The sequence below is a fragment of the Magnolia sinica genome, chromosome 8, assembly GCF_029962835.1.
Source record: "Magnolia sinica isolate HGM2019 chromosome 8, MsV1, whole genome shotgun sequence".
In the NCBI taxonomy this organism is placed as follows: Eukaryota; Viridiplantae; Streptophyta; class Magnoliopsida; order Magnoliales; family Magnoliaceae; genus Magnolia; species Magnolia sinica.
In genome coordinates, this window is record NC_080580.1 from 20,508,532 (window position 1) to 20,533,440 (window position 24,909).

A 24,909-nucleotide genomic window follows, 5' to 3' on the forward strand; every position below is an offset into this window, starting at 1 on the left:
ATCAAGATGGGGTCCATGGAGAATGGCTCCCATCAAGATCACATGCATGCAAGTGATGGCTAAAGACTTTATCCAAGGAGTGGTGGTGGACCTTCACCATTGATGTGGTGAGTCCTATACTCTCCATATGAAGCAACAAAAGATCTATGACAATAAGATCATGCAATCTATCCTACATGCTCACCCACTTGTTGGATCTTCAAGATTCTCCTTCAACCACCATGCTCCTTAAGCTTCAAGGAAGGGGTAATTTAGCCACTAGAATAGGCAGTAGATCAGACTCAAGCGTATATACCCAAATGACAGGAGCCTCTTACGCTGTTGAAGCAATCTCCGGTGGCCTCGGTATCGCCTGCCATCCTGTACAAATTTGGAGAACCTCTTTCAGACCCACCGACGGAGCTTCCATAGTCAATGTCGAGCAGCATTCGCTTGCCTTAAACACAGAATCCACGCCAGGCCCGGTGACTAAACAAGGTTGAGAACCGTTTAGGAACAGATCACCTTCAGACCTTACCCACCCAGATGCAGCCTCTTCACAATCAGCTGCCTGCACCAGCATCACAATACCCCACCACTTCAGTCTCACCATACAAACAGCTACGAGTAAAGTGAAAAAGCACTGACATGCAACCAAATATAGGAACTGGATTTTTCTTTTTTCTTTTTTGAAAGATGACAAAAAAATTTTAAAAAATAAAAATAAAATAAAAAATAAAATAAAATTATCAGGGAGGCTCACAAAACGAGCAAAAGAATACAACACCAACGACGCCAGATCAGGCCCAACTCACTAAGAAACTGGAGATTCTACTAATGATCTCCTCATCCCTAGGCTGGATAAGAACTGGAATTATCAGGCCCAACTCACTCGGAATGCAACTATAATGGAGGACATGCAAAGTTAATCAATTCTATGCATGTGGCAGCCAATCAGATCAACAGTCTAGATTATGGAACAACGGGTCCCACATGTATGGAATTCCAATCACACAGAACATAAACATGAACACTTTGCATATGAATATGAACCAAGCCATCCATCAACATACAGACTATTCTGGCAAGAATCATTAGAGAGGCACATAAGGGGCCCTGTACCTCACCAAATGTATGGTACGGTGAGTTGCAGGATTCTGAACATGTTAGAAACGCAGTTCAGTGATCCAGACCATTGATATGATGGCCCCACATTGAAGGAGGATGGAATTCCATGTTGGGCATAATCTCCCAGACTCTTGATCGTTGGCCTATTTTCCATTGCGTGTGGATAACTGCCGTCTTCTTTTCTTAATCCCCTATTTGTAGACCGGAGGTTGACCTAAAATCTGGGAGATTTTGAGGGCAACCCATACACGGTGGATTGACAGATCAACAGTCCGGATAACCAAATCATGGGCCTCATATATATGGAATTCTGATCTGATGCTCGGGACTATAATTCTGTTCAAACAAATATCACAGGTATAGTTCTCTCACAAACTCTATGCCCCGACCAGCAAACCATCCATTCACAAATCTCCAACATCCGATGAAAATTGCATCAGGTATCTATCAATATCAGACAAGAATGTAGAATCTGCCTCCTGGCGTAAGTAATGAGTTTTACATTCAAGACAACCGTCCCTCAACCCAGAAATACTAGAAAGCTCTCTCCTTCTACCATCATTTTTACACAAAAGCAGCCACTCTTCCTTATTGGACCACTCAACAGTTTAACAAGTAACTAGCTTTCAGAGACTCATGATTCAAATGACTGCTCTTTTCCCTATTAGGTCCACCCCATGCCCAAGTGACTAGGACATATTCGAAGAAACTTTAGAAGATTACCCAGCCGAATATATATATAGACAAACAATAGTTACGCACAATGGAGATAGATGCCTGTATCTGAGCAACAGCCTATATCAAACAGTTAGTGATGTTTGGCAAGGTTAAGGTGAACCGTCACAACAGCTGAGATGGAAGAAGAATAATCCCACTGACCGATAACTCAGTGCCTAATTGGACTTTTTGGAACCCTGGTGTTGGAGCTTGCATTGGTCTTTTTGATTAACCATGTTAGGCGAGAAACTAGTTCCAAATTCCATAGAGTTAAAAAAGGGAAGTCCCATGCAAAACTCCTCAAGTAGTTAAAACTTTTTTACTTTTTTTAATTAAAATATGATTAAGCACAAAGGCAAACTACAGGCTCTCTTCAAAAACAACAGACAAAATCAATTAGTGACCAACCGCCTATTCTATGATATGATCTGCACACCACTATATGAAGAATCTACTATTTGGTCCATATATAGGAGTTAATTGCTTGCTTTCTATTTGTTTCTTAAACGACTTCTATAACAAATTACAATTTTATCTCCACTTTCTGCCTGCCATATTATACTTAAAACTATACATCATTAATAGATAGAAACCAAGCAAATAGAAGCCCTTTCACTATATATTTTAAATGTGCATGAATTCCATCTTATGTCCTACAATAACGAGCATATAGAAGTTAATGTGCAAATATGGGAAAAGCATCAACTGAGTTACCTTCTCTGTCTTATATCTAAATACCTCCTTCTTCTTCCCAGCTTCATATATTTTACACTGAGAAAGAATCTGGAAAAAAAAAAAAAAAATGCCAAAAGAAAAATAAATTCAAACCTGAAAGTTAGAAAAAGAAGAAAAAAAAAAAAATGAGTGCTTTATACTTTCATGATCAAATGGTTTTTAAATGTATTGGAACCTGAGATTCTACACTGGCACACACAGCATATATACCCCAATTCCTTGTGTAATTGTTGTATAAATGAACTTTTGCAAATCTAACACGAGGATGCCGCTGCATAGTCCCGTCAAAAAAACAATGATGAATCGTCACCCTCATCCATCTGTCTCCAGTGTGTGTAGGATCTGCTCCAATAAGCATCGTTTTATCATGCTGTGCAAAGTGACATCTGTTGGTATAAATCATTGAATCTGATTAGCATTGAATGTTCGCTCCAAGGTAATAAAACTCGTTCAAACAAAGTTAACTTGGAGAAAAGAAGTGACAACTCAGAAAAAAAAAAAAAAAAGCATGTAGAGACACAGAACAAACCGAGTTGCACCCCAGAAACATTTATATGTTCCGAGTGAGATACTGCGCAACACAACAGTTCCACCCACAGCAGAACAAGTTGTAGTGGTTTCGGCTCCTGAGCTTACATGGTACTCCCACTGAGTCATGTCTGCTCAAAATGAAAGCCTTGATGGCTGAGGACAGCACAATTAGCTAACAAGCTATTGCATATTACTCACCTTGAAACAGTAATGTCTGTGCTTTCTCGTGTAATATCAATCAGTCCATCATCGTAACCACACAGGCTGCAACGGTCTATCCATATGTGCCTTGACTTGGTCCTTATTTGAATGCCATCAACATCATGTCCTCTACCACCTTCAAATTCCAGGTTGCATACAATGACATGTTCACATTCCTTCAGCCGTAAACCGTTGCCCATCAGTTTTATCCTCTGGCCACGGCCATCGATTGTCTTATAAGATGATACATTTAAGTAAGAATTGAGATGAATGGTGCCAGAAACTTCGAAAACTATCCAAAGTGGTTCTTGTATACGACACCCAGCACGAAGTGATCCATTTCCATCATCTACATAAACAGAAAATAACAAATTAACCTAAGCAAGATAGCCAAAAGCTAATACGGTAGATATCACCTTGTTGCTGGAATCGATACGGGTGGATGGCACGATGTTGCTAGAAACAAATGCAACAAAAGTCTGGGTTTAAAAACTTACCAGAGCTAACGAAATGCACAAAATGGGTAGTGAGAAAAAGGCACTTTTTAGGGGGCGCATGAGTTTCGTGAATGAAGTTCAATAAAGACAAACTAGTAACCACCAAACACAGACTTCTAAAAGGAGGATTGTTCAAAGGAATACTACAATGTGTGTTTTGCACCATTGCTTAGCCGGCAGGGCTTTCAACAGCTCGAGTTTGAGTTTATTGCTGTTGTACCCATAGCAGGACCCGCCTAATGGGGTCGGTCAGGTTCAGCTCTGGTACCATATTCAAGATACCAGGCCCAAACCAAAAAATAAGTTTGGGTATCTTTCAGGTACCTATAAGAGAGAGAGAGAGAGAGAGAGAGAGAGAGAGAGAGTTTTTTGAACATCAAGCAAGATGAAAAAGCAAAAATACAAAACCAATGATCGAGAAAGATAAATTACTATGCTATGCTATATATAATATTAACATGAAAGATTAAATCGGTACTTGACTGGTACCCAACTACGTAAAAAATGGTTCCAGTGTTAGGATCAGACCTGTTTAAATCAGGTCGGGTATCTCGAGTGCCTATGATCTGGGTACCCATTGACAGCCCTATTAGATGGTGGTGATTCATCCATGGTACATGTCAGTGTACATGTGTGTCAACTGCCACTCATCCAAATACCACATCACATTGCAGTCCTAACCAACAATTGATGGCCATTAAACGGACAGTTAAAAGGGCAAACAGTCCAAATTGAACAGGCTATTATAACATGGATATGATCATCCAAATGCGATATATTTAATAAATGCTACATACACAATGTGGCCCACGATTTGGATGGTTTTCAATTGGTTACATGTATGGATTAGTCAATGACTCGCCACCATTAAAGAAATGGTGAAAAAACCTAAATAATAGCACAGCCCAAGTTGAAAAGGCAAATGCATATTTATGGTGATGAAGTTGTAGTTTAGAAACACTATCTTACATGGGAACCACTTCCTTGCCATTTCCACAAAACAATTTAGAGAGAAAAGGAAAAAAATAGAGCATCCAAGACTCGGCCGACTGACACTGGTAGCTAAGTTGCAGATTACAGACCAAAATATCACAATACATTTGCTGTTGAATTAATGCACTTTTGTGAAAAGGTTCACGTCTCTTTGTTGAAGAGTCACATGTCCCTTAGTTGAAAAGGTTCATGTCTCTTTGTTGAAGAGTCATGTCCCTTAGTTTTTTTTATACTATAAATATGTGTATGGATTTCATTTTCATATATAAAGAAGTACTACAATAAAAATTAGTTTTCTCCTATTCCCTTCTAAATTATTTTTACCAAGTAAAAAGGCTACAATAGCTTACAAAGTGGTATCAGAGCTTAGTTCCGGGTCTTGACTGGGTGTTAGAAACTTCTACAAAAGTAGAATCAATAGCAACGAATGGTGCAATAATTCATCCCGCAATTCCCATTTTTGGAGGGGAGAACTTTGATCATTGGAGCATCAAAGTGAAGACCTTGTTCAATCTCAAGGGCTATGGCAGATTGTTGAAACCGGTTATCCAACTACAACCGATCTCACATCTCTCTCAGCCATACAACAAGAACAACTGAAGGAGAATAAGAAGAAAGATGCGAGGCCCTCTTCTTCATCTAACAAAGTGTCTCTGATTCTATCTTCTCTAGAATCATTCCATCTCAAACTTCAAAGCCAGCTTGGGACACTTTACAACAGGAGTTCAAAGGTACGTCTAAAGTGATTGCCATCAAGTTACAAACTCTACAGAAGGAGTATGAAAATCTGAAAATGAAAAACTCAGAAAAGATGAAAGATTATCTTTCACAAGTGATTGAAGTAGTGAATCAGATTAGGATCTATGAAGATTCTATTTCTGATGAAAAGGTGGTTCAGAAGCTTTTAATAAGCCTCTCTGCAAAATATGATGCTACTGTTGCTGCAATAGAGAAATCTAAGGACCTTTCAACTTTATCATTGGTTGAGTTAATGGGCTCTTTAGAATCACATGAACAAAGATTGTTCAGGCGTGAAGAAAAATCAGTTAAAAGTGCATTTTAAACAAACTTTCAATTGGTTCACAAAGTTCTTCTGAGAAGACACAAGTTGGTCCCAGAAAAAATCAAGGCAATTACAAGAAAGGTGGCAAATCGATGTAAAGGAAATGGCAAAATCGAAACAAAGATAAAAATTCAAATCTTACCTGCAATGTTTACAAAAAGTCTAGCCATATTGAAAGTGAGTGTTGGAATCAAGACAAACCTCAGTGTTTTAACTATAAAAAGTTTGGACACGTAAAGAAGGATTGTTGTTTCAAGGACAATCAGCATGCTGCAAACTTCTTTGAAGAAAAAGTTGAAGAAAACATGTTTTTTGCATGTTAATACTCACTCACTCAAACTGAAGACATATGGTACTTGGACAGTGGATGCAGCAATCATATGACAGGTGACAATCGGATATTCACAAATATCGACTCATCCATCAGATCTCAAGTCCGCATGGGAAATGGTGTTATTGTGGAAAGGGGACAATTGTTGAGATGTGGAGCCAGATCTGGGGGACAACATATGACCGGTCATGGTCCCTGCTCAACCGGTCATGGGGTCCGCTTGACCGGTCGTGATCAGTCGTGGACCGGCTCGACTCAAAGTTCAACGAGCATCAGTTTTTGGGTCGGAGGTGCTCGAGCGGTCGTGGGCCATGCTCGACTAGTCTTGCAGTCCGCTCAACCAGTCGAGGTTACGCAGATTCGTTTCTGAATTTGATGCGGACTGCAGAAAATTGAGTCGCCTTTCACAAGGGTGCGAAAGGGAAGTTGTCAAAACTATAAATTGGGGTCCCTAGGGCTATTCTAAAGTGAAAGTGAATATTAAAAAATAATTCTAAGGTGTGGGAAAAGGGCTTTCTCTGTTTTTCCAAGGAAGAGATTAGTATTTTGCCTTGTAACATTTGTTATTCTTCATAGTGAAAATTTGTATCTGTGGTTTTTTATCCTAGTTTAGGGTTTTTCCACGTATATCTTCTCTTGTGGTTTGTTTGGATTGCTTTGATCTATTTCTAGCTTATATTTCTTCTTGTTTATCGCTTGTGAGTGAGACCGAAGATTGGATCTGGGTTCACTGAGTTGTTGGCGTGCTGCGCAACAACTGGTATCAGAGCTATTGGTTTAGTTCTATTAGGAGCGATGATGGAAGAAGAGAAGACTAGAATTGAGAAGTTTAATAGTTCAAACTTTGCCTTCTGAAAGATGCAAATGGAGGATTATCTGTATCAGAAGGACCTCTATATTCCTTTAAGAGGAAAAAAGAAAAAACTAGAAAAGAAGACAGATGATGAATGGTTTTTATTGGATCGGAAGGCTTTAAGAATGATCCGACTCTCTTTGTCTAAGAGCGTCGTCACCTTCAATATATCCAAGGTGAAAACTACAAAAGAATTAATAGAAGCCATAGCCACCATGTATGAAAAACCCTCAACATCCAATAAGGCTCATCTTAAGAAACAGCTATTCAACATGAAGATGTCAGATGGTGGGAGCGTGGCTGAACATCTAAATGATTTTAATACAGTCACGAGTCAATTGGAATCCGTTGGCATTATTTTTGAGAATGAGATCAGGGCGTTATTAATCTTGTCCAATTTTTCAGACAGTTAGGATGGTTTGGTGATTGCTGCGAGCAATTCTTTAGGGTCAACAAAGCTGAAATTTGATGATGTGGTTAGTCTAATTCTCAGCGAAGAATCTAGAAGAAAGGCATCAGGAGTTTCAGGGGATTCAGGGAATGCTCTAAACGTTGAAGGAAGAGGAAGATCACTGAACAAATGAGACAATAAACACGGACGTTCTAAGTCGAGGAAGAAATCCAAGGGATCGAAAGACAAAGATGGGTGTTGGCATTGTGGAAAGAAGGGGCACATGAAACGTGATTACAGGGCGCTCAAGAAACAAGAAGGAAGCTCTCAAGGCAGGAAGGATTTAATAAATCTATTTGAGGAGAGTGACACAGAGGCGTTGATCTTGTCTCTTGATGCAATGAATGAGTCTTGGGTTATAGACTTGGGTGCTTCGTTTCATGCCACTTTGTGTAAGGAAGTTCTACGTAATTATGTATCAGGTGACTTCGGGAGATTCTACCTGGATGATGATGAGTCGTGCAGTATTGTTGGAAAGGGAGACATTAATATAAATCAGAAACATGCAACGGCTTTGAAATTAAAGGATGTCAGACATTCACCGAGTTTGAAATGGAACTTGATCTCGGTAGGGCAGTTAGCCGATACCAGTTATGTGACAACATTCACTAGTGATTCCTAAAAGATCACAAAAGGTGCCTTGGTAATATCTCGAGGCAAGAAGGAAGATACTTTATATGTGACTTCAGGATCATATAGTTCACTCGCAATCGCATCAACTAAAGTAAATGGATAGTTATGACATCAAAGGTTGAGACATATGAGTGAAAAGGGGATGAAGGTGTTATTGTTAAAAGGAAAGCTACCAAGGCTGAAGTCTATTGACTTGGAATTCTGTGAGGACTGCTTGTATGGCAAGTAGAACAGGGTAAGCTTCAAGGTACTTGATCGATTCAATATGGGAGGTGCTAAGCCGGTTAGTACTCCATTAGCCAACCACTTCAAGTTATCCAAGGAGCAAGGTGTAAAGATGCAGGAGGAACGAGACTACATGGCTAAAGTCCCATACGCATCAGCTATTAGGAGTCTCATGTATTCTATAGTGAGCACGAGACTAGATATTGCTCAAGCAGTGGGAGTTGTTAGCAGGTTCATGAACAACCCTGGGAAGGAATATTGGGAAGCTGTGAAGTGGATCCTTAGATACTTGGTAGGTACTAAAGATGTACGGTTGTGCTATGGTGGATCAGAAATCAAGTTACAAGGCTACGTGGATTTAGATTTGGCAGGAAATATCGACAGCAGAAGAAGCACTATAGGTTATGTCTTTACTCTGGGTAGTGCTACAGTCAATTGGGTCTTTCAGTTACAGAAGATAGTATCTATCAATACGATAGAAGTAGAATATGTTGCGGTTACAGAAGCATGCAAGGAGATGGTTTGGACGCAAGGTTTCATGGAAGAGTTGGGTAAGAAGCAAGCAGATTACAAGCTGTACAGTGACAGTAAGAGTGCAATACACTTGGCTAAGAATTCAGCCTTTCATTTAAGGACTAAGCACATTGCCATCAGATATCACTTCATACATTCATCACTGGAAGATGGATCGATTGCTCTGGAGAAGATTCATACAAGTGAGAATCCTGCGGATATGCTGACCAAGGCGGTCACACGAGAGAAGTTGAAGCTCTGTTCATCTTTGATTAGTCTTTAGGCTTAAAGATGGGGAGGTGGTATATTTCAGATGAAAAAGACAAAGGTTTATTGCGATGTGTCTCAAAGTGGGAGATTGTTGAGATGTGGAGCTACATGTGGGGGATGCACGACCGGTCGTGGTCCCTGCTCGACCGATCGTGGGGTCCGCTCGACCGGTTGTAATTAGTCGTGGACTGGCTCGACTCAATGTCCAGCGAGCATCAGTTTTTGGGCCCGAGGTGCTCGACCGGTCGTGGGCCATGCTCAACCGATCGTACAGTCCGCTCGACTGGTCGTGGTTACCCAGATTCGTTTCCGGATTTGATGTGGACTGCAGAAAATTGAGTTGCCTTTCGCAAGGGTGCGAAAGGGAAGTTGCCAAAACTATAAATTAGGGTCCCTAGGGCTATTTTAGAGTGAAGGTGAATATTGAGAAATAATTCTAAGGTATGAAAAAAGGGTTTTCTATGTTCTTCCAACGGAAAGGTTAGTATTTTGCCTTGTAACCTTTTTTATTTTTCATAGTGAAAGTTTGCATCCGTGGTTTTTTTACCCTAGTTTGGGGTTTTTCCATATATATCTTGTCTTGTGGTTTGTTTAGATTGCTTTGATCTGTTTCTAGCTTATATTTCTTCTTGTTTATCGTTTGTTGGTGAGACTGGAGATTGGATCTCGTTTCACTGCATTATTGGCGTGCTGGGCAACAACAATTGCCATTAAAACTAAGAAAGGGGTCAAGTATATAAAAGATGTTTTACTTGTTCCTGACATGGATCAAAAATTGCTAAGTGTTGGGCAACTTGTTCAAAATGGGCACTCTATATTCTTTGAAAATGATTCTTGCATTATCTATGACAAGAATGGCACAAATCAAGTGATTGCTAAGGTGAATATGGAGAAAACTTGCAATTTTCCTATTTAGTTGCAATATTCGATCGATTGTGCACGAAAAGTCAAGACACTTGATGAATCTTGGCTTTGGCATAAAAGACTGGGGCATTTGAGCTTTCATGGATTGAAGTTGATGGATTAGAAGAATCTGGTAGATGGTTTACCATCTATCAAATTTAAAAATGACATTTGCTCGGGTTGTGCATTGAGAAAACATCATCGTGTACCTTTCTCAAGAAGCACGTGGAGAGCAAAGGCGTCCTTGGAGTTGATCCACACTGATATTTGTGGAAAAATGCAAACTCTATCACTTAGTTGAAGCTTGTGTTTTATTATCTTTGTTGATGATTATACAAGAATGATGTGGGTGTACTTCATAAAGAAAAAGTCAAAAGCTCTTTCGATCTTCAAGGGATTCAAATCACAAGTTGAGAGATAAAGTGGTCTCAAAATCAAGATGCTAAGAAGTGATCGTGGCAGTGAGTATGTCTCTTAGGAATTTTAGACATATTGTGAAGAATAAGGAATCGAGACGTAACTGACTGTTGCTTATACACATCAGCAAAACGGCATTGCAGAACGAAAGAATAGAACAATTGTCGAAATGGCTCGTTCTATGTTGAAGGAGAAAAGCATCCCAAATACTTTTCAGCTAAAGTTGTGTCTACAGCCGTTTACTTGCTTAATCAGAGTCCTACAAAAGCTGTGGATGGAAAAACACTGATTGAAGCATGGTCAGGTCACAAGCCTCCTGTAAAACATCTCAAAATTTTCAGTTTCATTTGTTATATTCATATTCCATCTCAAAAGTGTCAAAAACTTAATGAAAAATCTGAAATTTGCATTTTCATTGGTTATAGTACTTTATCAAAAGGTTATCAAGTATATAACCTTGAGATGGGGAAGCTAATGATTAGTCGAGATGTTTTGTTTAGTGAAAGTACGGGATGGGATTAGAAAAAGAAAAATATACAAGAACAAGCCGTTCTTATACAAGAAGATGAGCCGAAAAGCACTCAAGATGTGGAAGAAGAAACAGAAGCAGAAAATGATGAAGAAGATTATGGACTCACAACTCCATTCTCTTCACCAGAAGCCACTCCATCTGCATCATTAAGTTCTCCATCAACAAGTTCAAGTATTTCATCCGAATCACCCCCGAGAAAAATGAAGAGTCTAAGAGACATCTATGAGTGTTGCAATTTTTCGGTTGTAGAACCGGAAAGCTTTGAAGTTGCAGCTCGAGAAGACAATTGGGTGAAAGCTATAGAAGAGGAAATTTGCATGATCGAGAAGAACTCTGTTTGGGAGTTAGTTGATCGTCCAAGCGACAAAGATGTTGTTAGAGTAAAATGGGTTTACAAGTCTAAACTCAATTCAACAAGTCTAAACTCAATTCAGATGGCTCAATCCAAAAATATAAGGCAAGGGTCGTTGTAGAAGGTTTTACACAACAACCAAGCATCGATTATAATGAAACCTTTGCACCGGTTGCTCGATTGGAGACTATACGAACCCTCATTGCACTTGCAGCTTAAAGGAAGTGGTCCATCTTTCAGCTCGATGTCAAATCAACCATCTTGAATGGTGTCCTCGATCAAGAAATTTATGTTGATCAACCACAAGGATTTGTGGTGGAGGGCAAAGAAGACAAAGTCTATCGGTTGAAGAAAGCATTGTATGGACTAAAGCAAGCACCCCGTGCTTGGTATAGCCAAATCGATGGTTATGTTGCCAAGATTCAGTTTCATAGGAGCAAGTGTGAGCCTACCTTATATGTCCAGACTGAAGGTACATCTATTCTCATCATATCATTGTATGTTGATGATTTGATACTCATGGGAAATGATCATAGTATGCTCCATCAGTTCAAACTCGATATAATAAAGACATATGAGATGAATGATCCTGTCATGATGCATTATTTTTTGGGAATATAAGTTTCTCAAGATGAAAATGGAATCTTCATTTCTCAAAAAAGGTATGCTAAATCTATTCTTACAAAATTCAACATGGAAGGATGCAACCCAGTTACTACTCCTCTTGTAGTAAATGAGAAGCTGATAAAAGACGATGGTTCAAAAAAGGTGGATGAATCATTGTACAGAAGTATCATTGGAAGCCTCTTGTATCTCAGTACTACTAGGCTTGATATTATGTTTGCTGCAAGTTTACTCTCGAGATTCATGAATTGTCCAAAGCAAACTCACTTAGGAATTGCAAAAAGGGTGTTACGATACATCCAAGGATCATTAGATTATGGAATCTTGTATACTCCTATTCCAAACTCAAAATTGGTAGGATATACAGATAGTGATTGGGCAGGATCCATAGATGATATGAAAAACACATTGGCATACACTTTCTCTCTTGGATTCGGGATAATTTCTTGGGCATCAAAGAAACAAAGTACTATTGCTCAATCTACAGCAGAAGCAGAGTATGTGGTGACATCTCTTACAGTTTCTCAAGCAATATGGTCACAAAGAATTCTTGAAGATATTGGTGAAAAGAAAAATGAAGGAGCTACTATATATTGCGACAACATGTCAACCATTTCAATTGCAAAAAATCCAGTATATCATAACAAGACGAAGCATATTGCTATCAAGCATCACTTCATCCGTGAAGTTATCGAGAGTGGCGAGATCAAGTTGACGTATTGCAAGACGAAAGAACAAATGGCTGACATATTCACTAAGGCACTCCCTAAAGAAAGTTTTTGTCATCTTCGAGAGATGTTGGGAGTAATTCAGAAAGTGCATTAAGATGGAATGTTGAATTAATGCACTTTTGAGAAAAGGTGCATGTCTCTTTGTTGAAGAGTCATATGTTCCTTAGTTAAAAAGGTTCATGCCTCTTTGTTGAAGAGTCACATGTCCCTTAGTTGAAAAGGTTCATGTCTCTTTGTTGAAGAGTCATGTCCCTTAGTTTTTTTTTTTTTTTTTTTTTATATACTATAAATATGTATATGGATTTCATTTTCATATATGAAGAAGTACTACAACAAAAATTAGTTTTCTCCTATTCCCTTTTAAGTTATTTTTACTAAGTAAAAAGGCCACAATAGCCTACATTTGCAACAACAATGGAAATCAATAAGAAGTTGTTGTTAATGAGCTTAACTATGTGCAATATATTGACTACTTAAAGGCATGAAGTGATATGAAGGGGTGACTATGAAGCAGGGAGTGATCATCTCTCGCATCTATAGTTGGGTTCATCTCATCGTTAACAGATGGGGAGTTCCTCCCTCCCGGTCCGATTCAACGAGCAGGGTGCTTGAGGCTATGGGCATTCCAGTGCCTACCCAGCCTCGATGTTCATCCCAGGTGGTGATTTGGAAGAGCAGAAATTTGAAAGACCAAAACTTTGGAAGAGCAGAAATTTGGTGAGATATGAAGGGGTGACTATGAAGCAGGGAGTGATCATCTCTCACATCTATAGTTGGGTTCATCTCATCGTTAACAGATGGGGAATTCCTCCCTCCCAGTCTGATTCAATGAGTAAGGCGCTTGAGGCTATGGGCATTCCAGTGCCTACCCAGCCTCGATGTTCATCCTAGGTGGTGATTTGGAGGAAGCCCCCGCCAGGCTGGGTCAAATTAAACATTAATGGTTCTGCTAAGGTAATCCAGGTGTGGGGGGGGGAGTCTGCAGAGGCAAGAGGAGTGAGTTCCTCTTTGGGTTCCACACAAGCTATGGCGTTGCCTCCAATACTTGGGCGGAGCTTTGGGCGATTCATGATTGGCTTCAGCACTACCTTCATCTGGGGTACCCCAATATTCTTGTCGAATCTAATTCGCTCCTCGTCGTGAACTTCCTCTTGGGTCATGCTGTTCCCGGCTGGAAATGGAAAGGATGAATAGACAGAATACACAACCTCTCCAAAGCTAGAAATGTAAAATTTGTTCATACTCTTAGAGAAGGTAACAGGCCAGCGGATGCCTTGGCTAAATTGGGGAGAAAATGTTAAAGGTCGAGTTTGTTTTTAGATCATTCCAACCTCCCTCCAATGGTTAGAGGCCTACTCTTCCTTGACAGATTGGCCCTAGGCTCGGTGAGGAGGGGGATGTAAGATCTACTCCCCTGCGCTCCCTCCTTTTTATTTTCTTTTATCTTCTTTGCCTTACGATAGGCTTCCCTCGCCTTTTTGTCTGTGGGAGCTCGAATCCTGGTTGATGTGAGCCAGTTTTGTAAATCTTTTTGGTGAAATGAATTCTTCCTTTTCCAAAAAAAAAAAAAAGGCATGGGATTGATTGTCGGTCAAAATGTTGCTGCTCACATCACACTCGTTGTGTGAGACTTTTTTTTTTTAGCCTTGAGATTGATCGAGTAAAGGTATGGAATTGATCGAGGAAAACCCCCGTTGTCACCGCACTTCAAAGAGAGGACCCTCACTGAGAGACACGGTATAGTCCGTTTTTTTTTCTTTCGTTTTTTTCTTTTTTTTTTTCTTTTTCCTATTTTTTTTAGTATAACTTGCAGGATTAATCTTTTAAAAAGGAAAATTCTTTACAGAGGTCTCCACCAATTCCATGTTCTCTTATCTGAGTTTATGTATGCCCGTGTCCACAATCCACATGCATGCATGATCGGGAGAACCTACGTAACAAGACATCAATAATATCCCATGGAAATTCTTAGCCAAGCAAAACTGCAATTTTTACTTCGCCAGCTACTATTATGCTATCTATTCCGTAAGTCCTGATAGGTCCCTAATGGCTATTCGGGGAGTATTTTTTCCATAACCCAAAATGGCTCGTTAACGTGTAATGGTTCCTGCCGGTACTGTTTGATGGGGTTTTCCTCCTCAGGTCAGAGGAGATGAGGTGCAGTTCGAATGCCATAAATAGTGGAATCACTGCACTACTTGACCAGTCGAGAGCACTGCTCGACCAGTCGAGTGAACAGTGCTCGACCAGTCGAGGGTTACTTGACTTAATGTCCAGTGAGCTCAGTGAACAGTGCTCAACTAGTCGAGGGCCGGCTCGACCAGTCGAGTGAACAGTGCTTGACCAGTCCTGCAACCTGCTCAACCAATCCTGGTTACGCAGATTTGAGTCCGATTTTGTGCGGGATGCGAAATTTTAAGGCGATTTTCGTAAGGGTGTGAAAGAGAATTTTCTAAAATATAAATAGGAGATCCCTAGGGTTTTCTAGAGCATACAAGAGGTAATGCAAGAGGGTTTTCTAAAGCTTTGTAAGGGTTTGCTAAAGGGTTTAGGGCTATCAAAGGTGTGAGAAAGAGAGAGAGAAAGCTTATGGAAAGGAGGCTATGCTCATAGAGGTGATCTACCATATCTCAGCACTTCTACGTCCTCGTAATCGGTGAGATCTCTCCATTTTCTTTGTTTTTCTTATTGTTTATCCACTCCTGCGTGAGTGAAGAAGGTTGTAACATTCTACTTTATAGTGGATTATTGATCTGGACGAGGTCCCGTGGTTTTTACTTCTTTGAGGGTTTTCCATGTAAAAATCTCTTATGTCATGTGGTTTATGCTTTGAGTTATTTCATTGCTTTATTACCCCATAATTCTGGTTTATTTTGGAAGGCTAGATCCTAAGGTTTTGTGCAAGGCTCCCAACAAAGTGGTATCAAAGCTAAGTTCATTGAATGAAGTGGGATCGATTCTTTTGAATTATAAAAGGTGGCTCATCAAGGATGAACAGCCTCAATGGTTCTAACTGAATCATATGGAAGACTAAGATGGAAGACTTGCTTTATTGTAAGGACCTGTATTCTCCAATTTTAGGCATATCAATAAAATTCAAGAATATGTCTGATGATGATTGGAAGAAGTTGGACCGGAAGGCGGTGGGGTTTATTAGACAATGGTTGGATGATTCCGTATTTCATCATACGTCTACGAAAACCTCAGCCGTTAGCCTATGGCTGAAACTAGAAGGGTTGTATGAGAGGAAGACAGCCGGTAATAAAATCTTCCTAATAAGACGACTTGTGAATCTCAAGTTCAAAGATGGCATTTTGTAGCCGAGCACATGAATGAGGTTAGTAATATAGTGAACCAACTCTCTGCTATGAAGATGGTCTTGGATGATGAATTGCAGGCTTTGCTATTGCTTAGTTCATTACCTGATAGTTGGGAGACATTGGTGGTGTCTCTAAGTAACTCCGCGCTAGACGGAAAGATTTCATGGAACAGGTTACTAGCTGTCTCTTCAATGAGGAGACAAGGAGGAAGTCTCAAGGGTCTACTCAGCAAGAAGCCCTTGTGACACAGGAACGAGGGAGAGGAAAGAACAGGAAGGGCGGGAAGGCCCGAGATAAATCAAGAGACAAGTCGAGTACCATGAAGGATGTTGAATGCTGGAATTGTGGCAAGAAGTTCCACTATAAGCATGAATGTCGTAAAAATAAGAACGACAAGAAAGGAAAAGGAAATGAGAAGGAAAATGAATCAGATTCCACTGCGATCGCTTCAGATGGCGACGTTGTAGTTATTCTTTCAATAGATCATGATGTTTGTCTAATGGCTACGAGTCAGGACATCGACTGGGTGATTAACTCAGGAGTTTCTTTTCATGCGACTCCACGCAGGGACTTCTTCACAAGCTACAAGTGAGGTGACTATGGGACCGTGAAGATGGAAAATTCTGGCGTATTGAAGATCATAGGAGTCGGTGATATTTGTATGAAGACCGATGTGGGCTACACATTGGCTCTCAGGGATGTGAGGCATATTCCAAACCTTCACCTCAACTTGATGTCAACGGGAAGGTTGAATGATGATAACTATGAAAGCCGGTTTACTGGTGGCTGCTGGAAGCTCATCAAGGGTTCGTTGATTGTAACCAGAGGAAAGAGGTGTTTCACCCTTTACAAGGCAAGTGTCAGTGTGTGCAAGGGTGGGTTGAATGCAGGGAAAGATTCGGCTATTGACATGTGGCACAGGCATCTAGGCCACATGAGTGAAAAATGGCTTCAACTACTAACGAGAAAGTGGCTCCTTCCAGACATGACAAATATACCTCTCAAAACCTATCTTGATTGTTTATTAGGGAAACAGCATAGAGTTTCATTCGTTAAAACTACTTCTCATGTTAATAAAGTGTATGTATTAAATTTGGTTTATTCTGATGTTTGTGGTCATATGAGAACAAAAACCTTAGGTGGGGCATTATATTTTACCACTTTTATAGATGATGCATCTAGGAGGGTTTGGGTTTATGCTTTGAAATCCAAGGATGAGGTCTTTTGTGTGTTTAAATTGTTTCATGCTATGGTCAAGAGAGAGATAGGCAGATCATTGAAGTGCATCCGCACTGACAATGGTGGTGAATACATTGGCGACTTTCATGAGTATTGTAAGTCCCTGGGTATACGGCATGAACAGACGGTTCCCAAGACCCCCCAGCATAATGGTGTGGCTGAGCGAATAAATCGCACTATTATAGAGAGAATCAAATACATGTTATCCCATGCGAAGTTGCCCAAGACGTTATGGGGAGAAGCAATGCACATAGCAGTGTATCTGATAAATAGGTCTCCATCAGCCCCGTTGAATGGAGAAGTACCTGAGAAAGTGTGGACTGGACAGGATCCATCGTACAGTCATCTCAGGGTGTTTGGATGTAAGGCATCTTTTCACGTACCAAAGGACAAGAGGTCCAAGCTCGATATGAAGATCAGGCAGTGTGTGTTCTTGGGGTACGGTGATGAAAAGTTCGATTACAGATTGTGGGATCCGACCGAGAAGAAGCTCGTCAGGAGCAGAGATGTGGTTTTATTTGAAGATCAGTGTATAGAAGACATTGGTAAGCCAAAGAAGAACCGGCCTAGTTCAGGTGAGCTAGAGGACATGGATCCGATTATTTCTCTCGTGATACCTGATAACGGGGGAGTACAGTAAGGTGTAGAGGATGAGGGAGTTCCTTTAAAAGATAGACTAGGGGAGCAGCCCCCACTTAATCCACCTATTGAGCCACAGGTGAGGAGGTCATCTAGGGACAGATAGTCATCGTAGAGGTACTCGTTACATGAGTACATTATGCTGACTAATTGGGGAGAGCCAGAAGATTATTGTAAGGCCCTAGCCGACAAGCATAAGGGGGAGTGGTTGAAAGCTATGCAAGAGGAGATGGAATCCTTGCATAAGAACCACACCTATGATATGGTGAAACTGCCTAAGGGCAAGAAAGCTCTGAGCAACAAGTGGGTGTTCAGAAAGAAGGTTGAGCAGAAGAATTCACAGACAAGGTTCAAGGCCAGACTGGGTTGAAAAGGTTTGGTCAGAGGAAAGGCATAGATTTCGAGGAGATATTCTCACCAGTGGTAAAGATGACATCCATACGGGTGTTACTTGGGTTGGCGACTAGCATGGATCTAGAGATAGAGCAGTTAGATGTTAAAACTGCCTTTCTCTATAATGACCTGGAAGAAGAGAACTACATACACCAACCAGAGGGGTTCGAAGTCAAGGGCAAAGAGCATGTGTGCAGGCTGAGGAATAGCTTGTATGGGCTGAAATAAGCTCCATGGCAATGGTATAAGAAGTTTGACTCGTTTATGTTGAAGCATGGGTATGACAGAATGGAGTCGGACCACTATGTGTTCACGTGCAAGTTCTCAAATGGTAATTTCTTAGTTCTGCTGTTATGCGTTAATGACATGTTCATCATGGGAAAAGACATCAAGAAGATCGATAGGCTGAAACGAGAGTTGGGTAAGTCGTTTGCGATGAAAGACTTAGGCCCGGCTAAACAGATCCTAGGAACGAAGATAATACGTGACAGAAGCAGCAGGAAGCTTTGGCTGTCACAAGAACGGTATAATGAGAAAGTCCTAGAGTGGTTCAATATGAATGCAGCGAAGTCGGTCAGTATTCCACTAGATGGTCACTTCAAATTGAGCAACAGGCAGTGTCCCAAGATGAAGGCAAAGGTGGAAGAGATGCAAAAGATACCCTACGCGTTAGCTGTAGAAAGTTTGATATATGCTATGGTGTGTACACGCCCAGACATAGCATATACGGTTAGTGTTGTCAACCGGTATCTTGTCAATCCTGGTAAAGAACATTGGGCAGTGGTGAAGTGGACACTGCGATATCTAAGAGGCTCATCCAGGTTGAGCCTATGCTATGGTGACAATAAATCTGTGTTAGAGGACTACACAGATGCAGATATAACAGATGACATAGACTCCATGAAGTCTACATCGGGGTTCATGTTCACGTTTGCAGGGGGAGTGGTCTCTTGGCAGAGCAAGCTACAGAAGGTCGTAGCATTGTCGACGACAGAGGCCGAGTACATTGCGGTCACAGAGGCATGTAAAGAGATGCTTTGGATGAAGAGGTTCCTACAGGAACTTAGCCTGAAGCAGGAGCAGCACGTGGTCTATTGCGATAGTCAAAGTGCTATACACTTGAGCAAGAATCCAAGTCAGCACTCCAAGTCGAAGCACATAGAGATTCGGTATCACTGGATCAGGGATACTTTGGAACAGAAGGTGTTACAGCTTGAGAAGGTCCACATGGACGATAATGGGTCAAACATGATGACCAAGGCTTTGCTCAAGGGCAAGTTTGAGGTTTGTAGAAACCTGAGTGGCTTAAAGAAGGTGAATTCCTCCTGAGTTGGAAAGGAGAAAATTTGATAAGGTTTTCCTCTTCAAGTCAAAGGATATGAGGTGCGGTTCAGATACCACAAACAGTGGAATCACCGCACTACTCGACTAGTCGAGAGCACTGCTTGACCGGTCGAGTGAACAGCGCTCGACCAATCGAGAGCCGGCTTGACTAGTTGAGTGAACAGTGCTTAACCAGTCCTACAGCCTACTTGACCAGTCCTGGTTACGCAGATTTGAATCCGATTTTGTGCGAGATGCGGAATTTTGAGGCGGTTTTCGCAAGGGTGTGAAAGAGAGTTTCCAAAAGTATAAATAGGAGGTCCCTAGGATTTTCTAGGGCATGCAAGTGGTAATGCAAGAGGGTTTCCTAAAGCTTTGCAAGGGTTTGCTAAAGGGTTTAGGGCTATCAAAGGTGAGAGAGAGAGAGAGGGAGAGAGAGAGAAAGAGAGAGAGGAAGCTTGTGGAAGGGAGGCTATGCTCGTAGAGGTGATCTACTATATCTCAGCGCTTCCACGTCCTCGTAATCAGTGAGATTTCTCCATTTTTTTCATTTTGCTTATTGTTTATCCACTCCTACGTGAGTGGAGAAGGTTGTAATGTTTTACTTCATAGTGGATTGTTGATCTGGACGAGGCCCTGTGGTTTTTACCTCTTTGAAGGTTTTCCACGTAAAAATCTCTTTTGTCGTGTGGTTATGCTTTGATTTATTTCATTGCTTTCTTACCCCATAATTCTGGTTTGTTTTGGGAGGCTACATCCTAAGGTTTTGTACAAGGCCCCCAACATTGTTTTGTAACAGCCTTTAGCATTTTCGAATACCTTACTGGTAGGCCCCCATTTTGGATAGATCATCCCCCAAAAGTCCCTCCCATTAGAAACTCATTGCTAATTGATTGGTTGATCTTTCATTTTTTAATAGAACTATTGGCTAAATAGTCAATATGCAAACCCAATCTGATCATTCAAAATCTCTAACCAAGGAGACTTTTCAGGCAATGGGGCATCATTGATGGGGCCCATCCAAACGACAAACTGGAATGTTGAAAGGTTGATTCGATTTGTATGGTTGTCGGGCCCATATTTGCATGAAGCATGACAGAAAGAAGCAACATATTCAGATGCAGTAGCAGGGAAGTGTTTGTTTCGACATATTGTATGGGAAGTGTCAAGAGTATCAAATATATTAGAAATTCTATTTAAACTGAAGGAAAGATTTTTTTCTTTTAGAATTGCTATAAGACTAGCCATGTTGTATGGGATAGAATCTTGGGCAGTTGAAGACATGTTAATAGGATAAGCATGGCTGACATGAGGATTCGTAGGAACTTAGGAGTATCACTGATAGCTAATAAGATAAGGGAAAGTAGGCTTAGATGGTTTGGCCATATGGAACATAGACCAAGAAACAGACCAGTTAGGTGTGAGTTGGTTCAAGTTAAAGGCTCTAAAAATTAAGGGGAAGACCCAGAAAGATGTGGCCAAAGCCTGAAGATAGTAAGAAAAGACTTAATGTCCTATGGTTTAACTGAGGATATGGTTGATAGAGTGGAATGGCTGAACAAGATTCATGTAGCCGACCCCAATTAGTGGGGATGATGCTTTGATGATTATGATAATGTCATAATGAGAGATTATGACACTGCAGAATGATGAGTTTGTGTTCCGATCGAAGAGGAAACAGAATTTATGGTTGAAATATTTTTAAACTTATAAAATTACTACCTATTGGTGAGGAAAGGGGAGTTTATAGCAAGACCCTTTCCCATTGCTCCATGCACCCAAACACAAGGAAGAAAAAAAAAAAAGCACTGATTACTGAGCTCTCGGAACTAATCATTGCCTATCCAATCGTATAACCCACTTCTAGACTTAATCTTACCCCCACCAGTGTCTTAAAATTCTAGTCCTGGAGCACAAAACAGACAGCTCCTGAAGCAGAGCATATAAGCAAGCATCAAAGAGTGCAAGATTATTTTTATTTTTTTGAGTACCAAATAACAACAAAAATATTATTAAAATGGGAAATCAAGGAGAGCGAACCGGCTAAGAGCTTCAATCTCTAAGCTACTACTGCATAATTTTACCTAGAGCTAGGCAATCCTGACCCGATCCGACTAGATCCGACCCGATCTGAACCGATCCGACGGCCTGGATTGGTGCGGATCGAGTAGGGCATTCTAGATCCGAAAGATTTTTAGGTCAAGTTCGGATCCATACCAATCCGAGCCGATCCGATCCGGACCGGGTTTGGTTACATATCATTTCTGCATTCAATACAAGGTAGGAGATTTGGATGCTTGGGGAATACCCACTTCCTCAAATCGGAGACTCTCTCAGTAAGTTTCTCTCTCAACCTTTCCATAATGCAAAAGAAAACAAAGATACAAAAGACCCATTTCCGATCTTGATATATATGGTTTTATAGTGCTTCTTTTCCTACAAGTATAAAAAGGAATGCCCATTTCTCTCCTCTATTGATGCCTTTATTTTCTAATTGTATCAGTGCTTCATATTGCTGTTTATGCCTCTTTTTTTCTTCCAAAACTGAAAATCCAAAAGATCCTTTACATAACTTGATTAATCTCATCATTTTTCTTTTTTCTTTTTTTTTTTTTCTTTTTTCTTTTTTTTTATTTTTTTTATTTTTTATTTTTTATTTTTGCTGTGTTTCTTTATCCACCAAGCCAAGATTCTGTACTTCAAGTGACAGAGCAAGCTTTCAGTGCTTGCAACATCTCAGATCCCATTTTGCACATGGATGATGGCAATTCGGTTTTTAATATTACTTCATTAGGGAAGTTTTATTTCACCAGTGGAGCACCTGGGCATTGCGAAAAGTCACAGAAGCTTGAAGTTTCTGTGTTTCTCACAAATGGTTCTTTCCCTCCCTCATATGCACCCACCAACCATGTTGCCTGCAACTTCACCTTCTTACTTTAACGTCTTCGACTCAATCCCGTCATCTTCCGCGATGTTACATAGCATTTCGGGTTTGGTTACAATTGCTATTGGATCAGCAATGATTATACTACTCATCTTCCGTAGATGTTACTTGCCTTTTGAGGTAGATCAGATTTGAGGATTTCTTTAATCCATCTCAATGGACGGTAAAGCTACCCTCCATTGACTGCAAATAGCCAACATGTCATCTATATACATCATCCAATCCGTTGAAACGATTGGTCCCACAACAATGATCACTAAGAAAAAATTTAAATTTGGACCGATCCGAACAGTGCCCAATCCGATCCGACTCAGTTTTCTTGACCCAATCGGACTCGGATCGGATCAAGTCATGTACATTTCGGATCGGTTCAAGTCAGGTGACCCGGACTCGGTCCTGGATTGAATCGAGCTCGGGTCAAGCCATTGGAACTTCGGATCGGATCGAGTTGGGCCCAAACAGATGCCCGGCTCTTTTTTTTCAAGATCAAACGAAATAATAATCTGGAAATCAACAAACTTATTTCATAGGAGACTCAGCACAGATCCCACAGTTCAGCTCCATATGAGGCCCACTGAACGACATTTGCTGCATTCCCAATATGAAAGATCTATCATCCATAACTCAGTGAGTTTTCCTGATACATTGTCATCTCAAGCAAATGTACCTAGTACATGGAATGCATGCACATGAGCATCTGGCATCTGGTGGCAGCCGAGTATCTGTGCCTTCGAACCGCTTTCTGTAACGCAAACTAATAATTCATGCATTAACCAAAACGCAGACAACATTTGCAAATCCATGCACGAACACAACATAAATGCAGAAATCCATGCAGAAACTTCAACAAATTTCGATTCATGTGATAGTGAAGGATGCAGAATCCATGTCCAACATCCAAGAAAACCATAAATGCAGAACATGGGACTGTGGGGCCTACTATCAAGTGTCTATAGCTCAAAAATCACAATGACAATAACATCCTAATCATCTAATCAGCATCCACCAAAATCCGCCTTAAAGACCAAAAAACAGCCAAAGTAAAAGAAATGCCCCACTTTTTCCAGGTGTTAAGATCGTCCAATCAGTACAATTTTTGAAACAAAAACCATACATTGTGGGACCACAAAAGGGATGCTAATTCGTGGTGTGGCACACCACTGACATTGGTGGTGTGTTGACGTGGCAAAGTTCTATGCACCTCACCATGATGTGTGTGTTATATCCACACCATCCATCCATTTTGCAAGATCATTTTGGGCATTAGCCGAAAAATGAGGCAAATCCAAAGCTCGAACGGACCACACCACAGAAAGCAGCAGGGACAATGACGCCCACCGCTAAAACATTCCTAGGGCCCACCATGATGTTTATATACCATCCAACCTGTTCATAAGGTCACACAGACCTGGATGAAGGGAAAACACAAATATCATCTTCATCCAAAACTTCTGTGGCCCACAAGAAGTTTTCAATGGTAGGAGCTCAATCCCCACTGCTTTCCATGGTTTGGTCCTCTTTTTTTAGCTCATGCCGTAAAAATGATCTCGCAAAATGGATGGACGGTTTAGATATAACACATACATCGTGTTGGGCCCATAGAACTTGCCAAGTCAACACACCACCAAGGTCGGTGGTGTGTGTCACACCACGCAATCCGTGTCCCCACAAAAGAAACGATCTTTCCCCCAAAAGAAATTCTCCGTTAACCATCGCCACATGCGAATTCCAATCACCATCCGATCCTTATCAGACAGCAACAGTTTCAACCACAACGAATCAAACTTCCAACAAGATTGACAAAAGCGACGAAAAATACCAGCTAAAGAGGTGACGTGGTAGATGGATCCATGAAGGCCTCCGATGGCGGAGCGGCCGAAGCCCTCAGCCTGCCCGGCGAGGGCCCGCAAGCTGTTGTCGACGTGGGCTTAAGGCAATCGGGCCATCGTTGTGGTAGCTGCTGTCGTTGAGGGAGTGTAGGAGGAGTTGGGACCGAGGGGAGGAGGAATATAAGTAGTAGGGGACGCTGTAATGGACGGTAGAGAAGAGACGTTTAGTGCTGTTATGGGGTTTATGGGAAGGATTTGAAGAGAAACAGACGTAACAAATACCCGTCAATGACACCCTGATCCATAGCTCAGGTGGCAGACTTAGAGAAAGATACCTCGTTTCAACACTAAGGTCTTGGTATCGATCCGTGTGAACTAACAGTGCGGTGTACTAACGTCAATGCAGAGACCGGAAACACACGATCTCTCTGCTATATCTGTCGGTGGTTTTCTTGCATGAGTTCGTTTTGGCTCTATCGCGATATACGATCAGCGTCTGTCGCATCCCACTGGGGCCCATGTGCTGAAATGTTCCGATGAATT

The 24,909-nt window shown here is 41.0% G+C and overlaps 1 protein-coding gene across 1 annotated transcript; it reads right to left on the minus strand.

Annotated features, from left to right (window-relative positions):
• Positions 1-254: 254 nt before the first annotated feature.
• Positions 255-24,540, minus strand: LOC131253044 (probable pectate lyase 4). Its single transcript, XM_058253867.1, has 5 exons — positions 24,357-24,540; positions 3,289-3,640; positions 2,735-2,945; positions 2,539-2,607; positions 255-550 (listed from the first exon to the last, which is right to left on the minus strand). The coding sequence occupies exons 2-5, from the start codon at positions 3,489-3,491 to the stop codon at positions 314-316; spliced, it is 720 nt and encodes a 239-aa protein (XP_058109850.1). The 5' UTR covers positions 3,492-3,640; positions 24,357-24,540; the 3' UTR covers positions 255-313.
• Between the last annotated feature and the right edge of the window lie 369 nt (positions 24,541-24,909).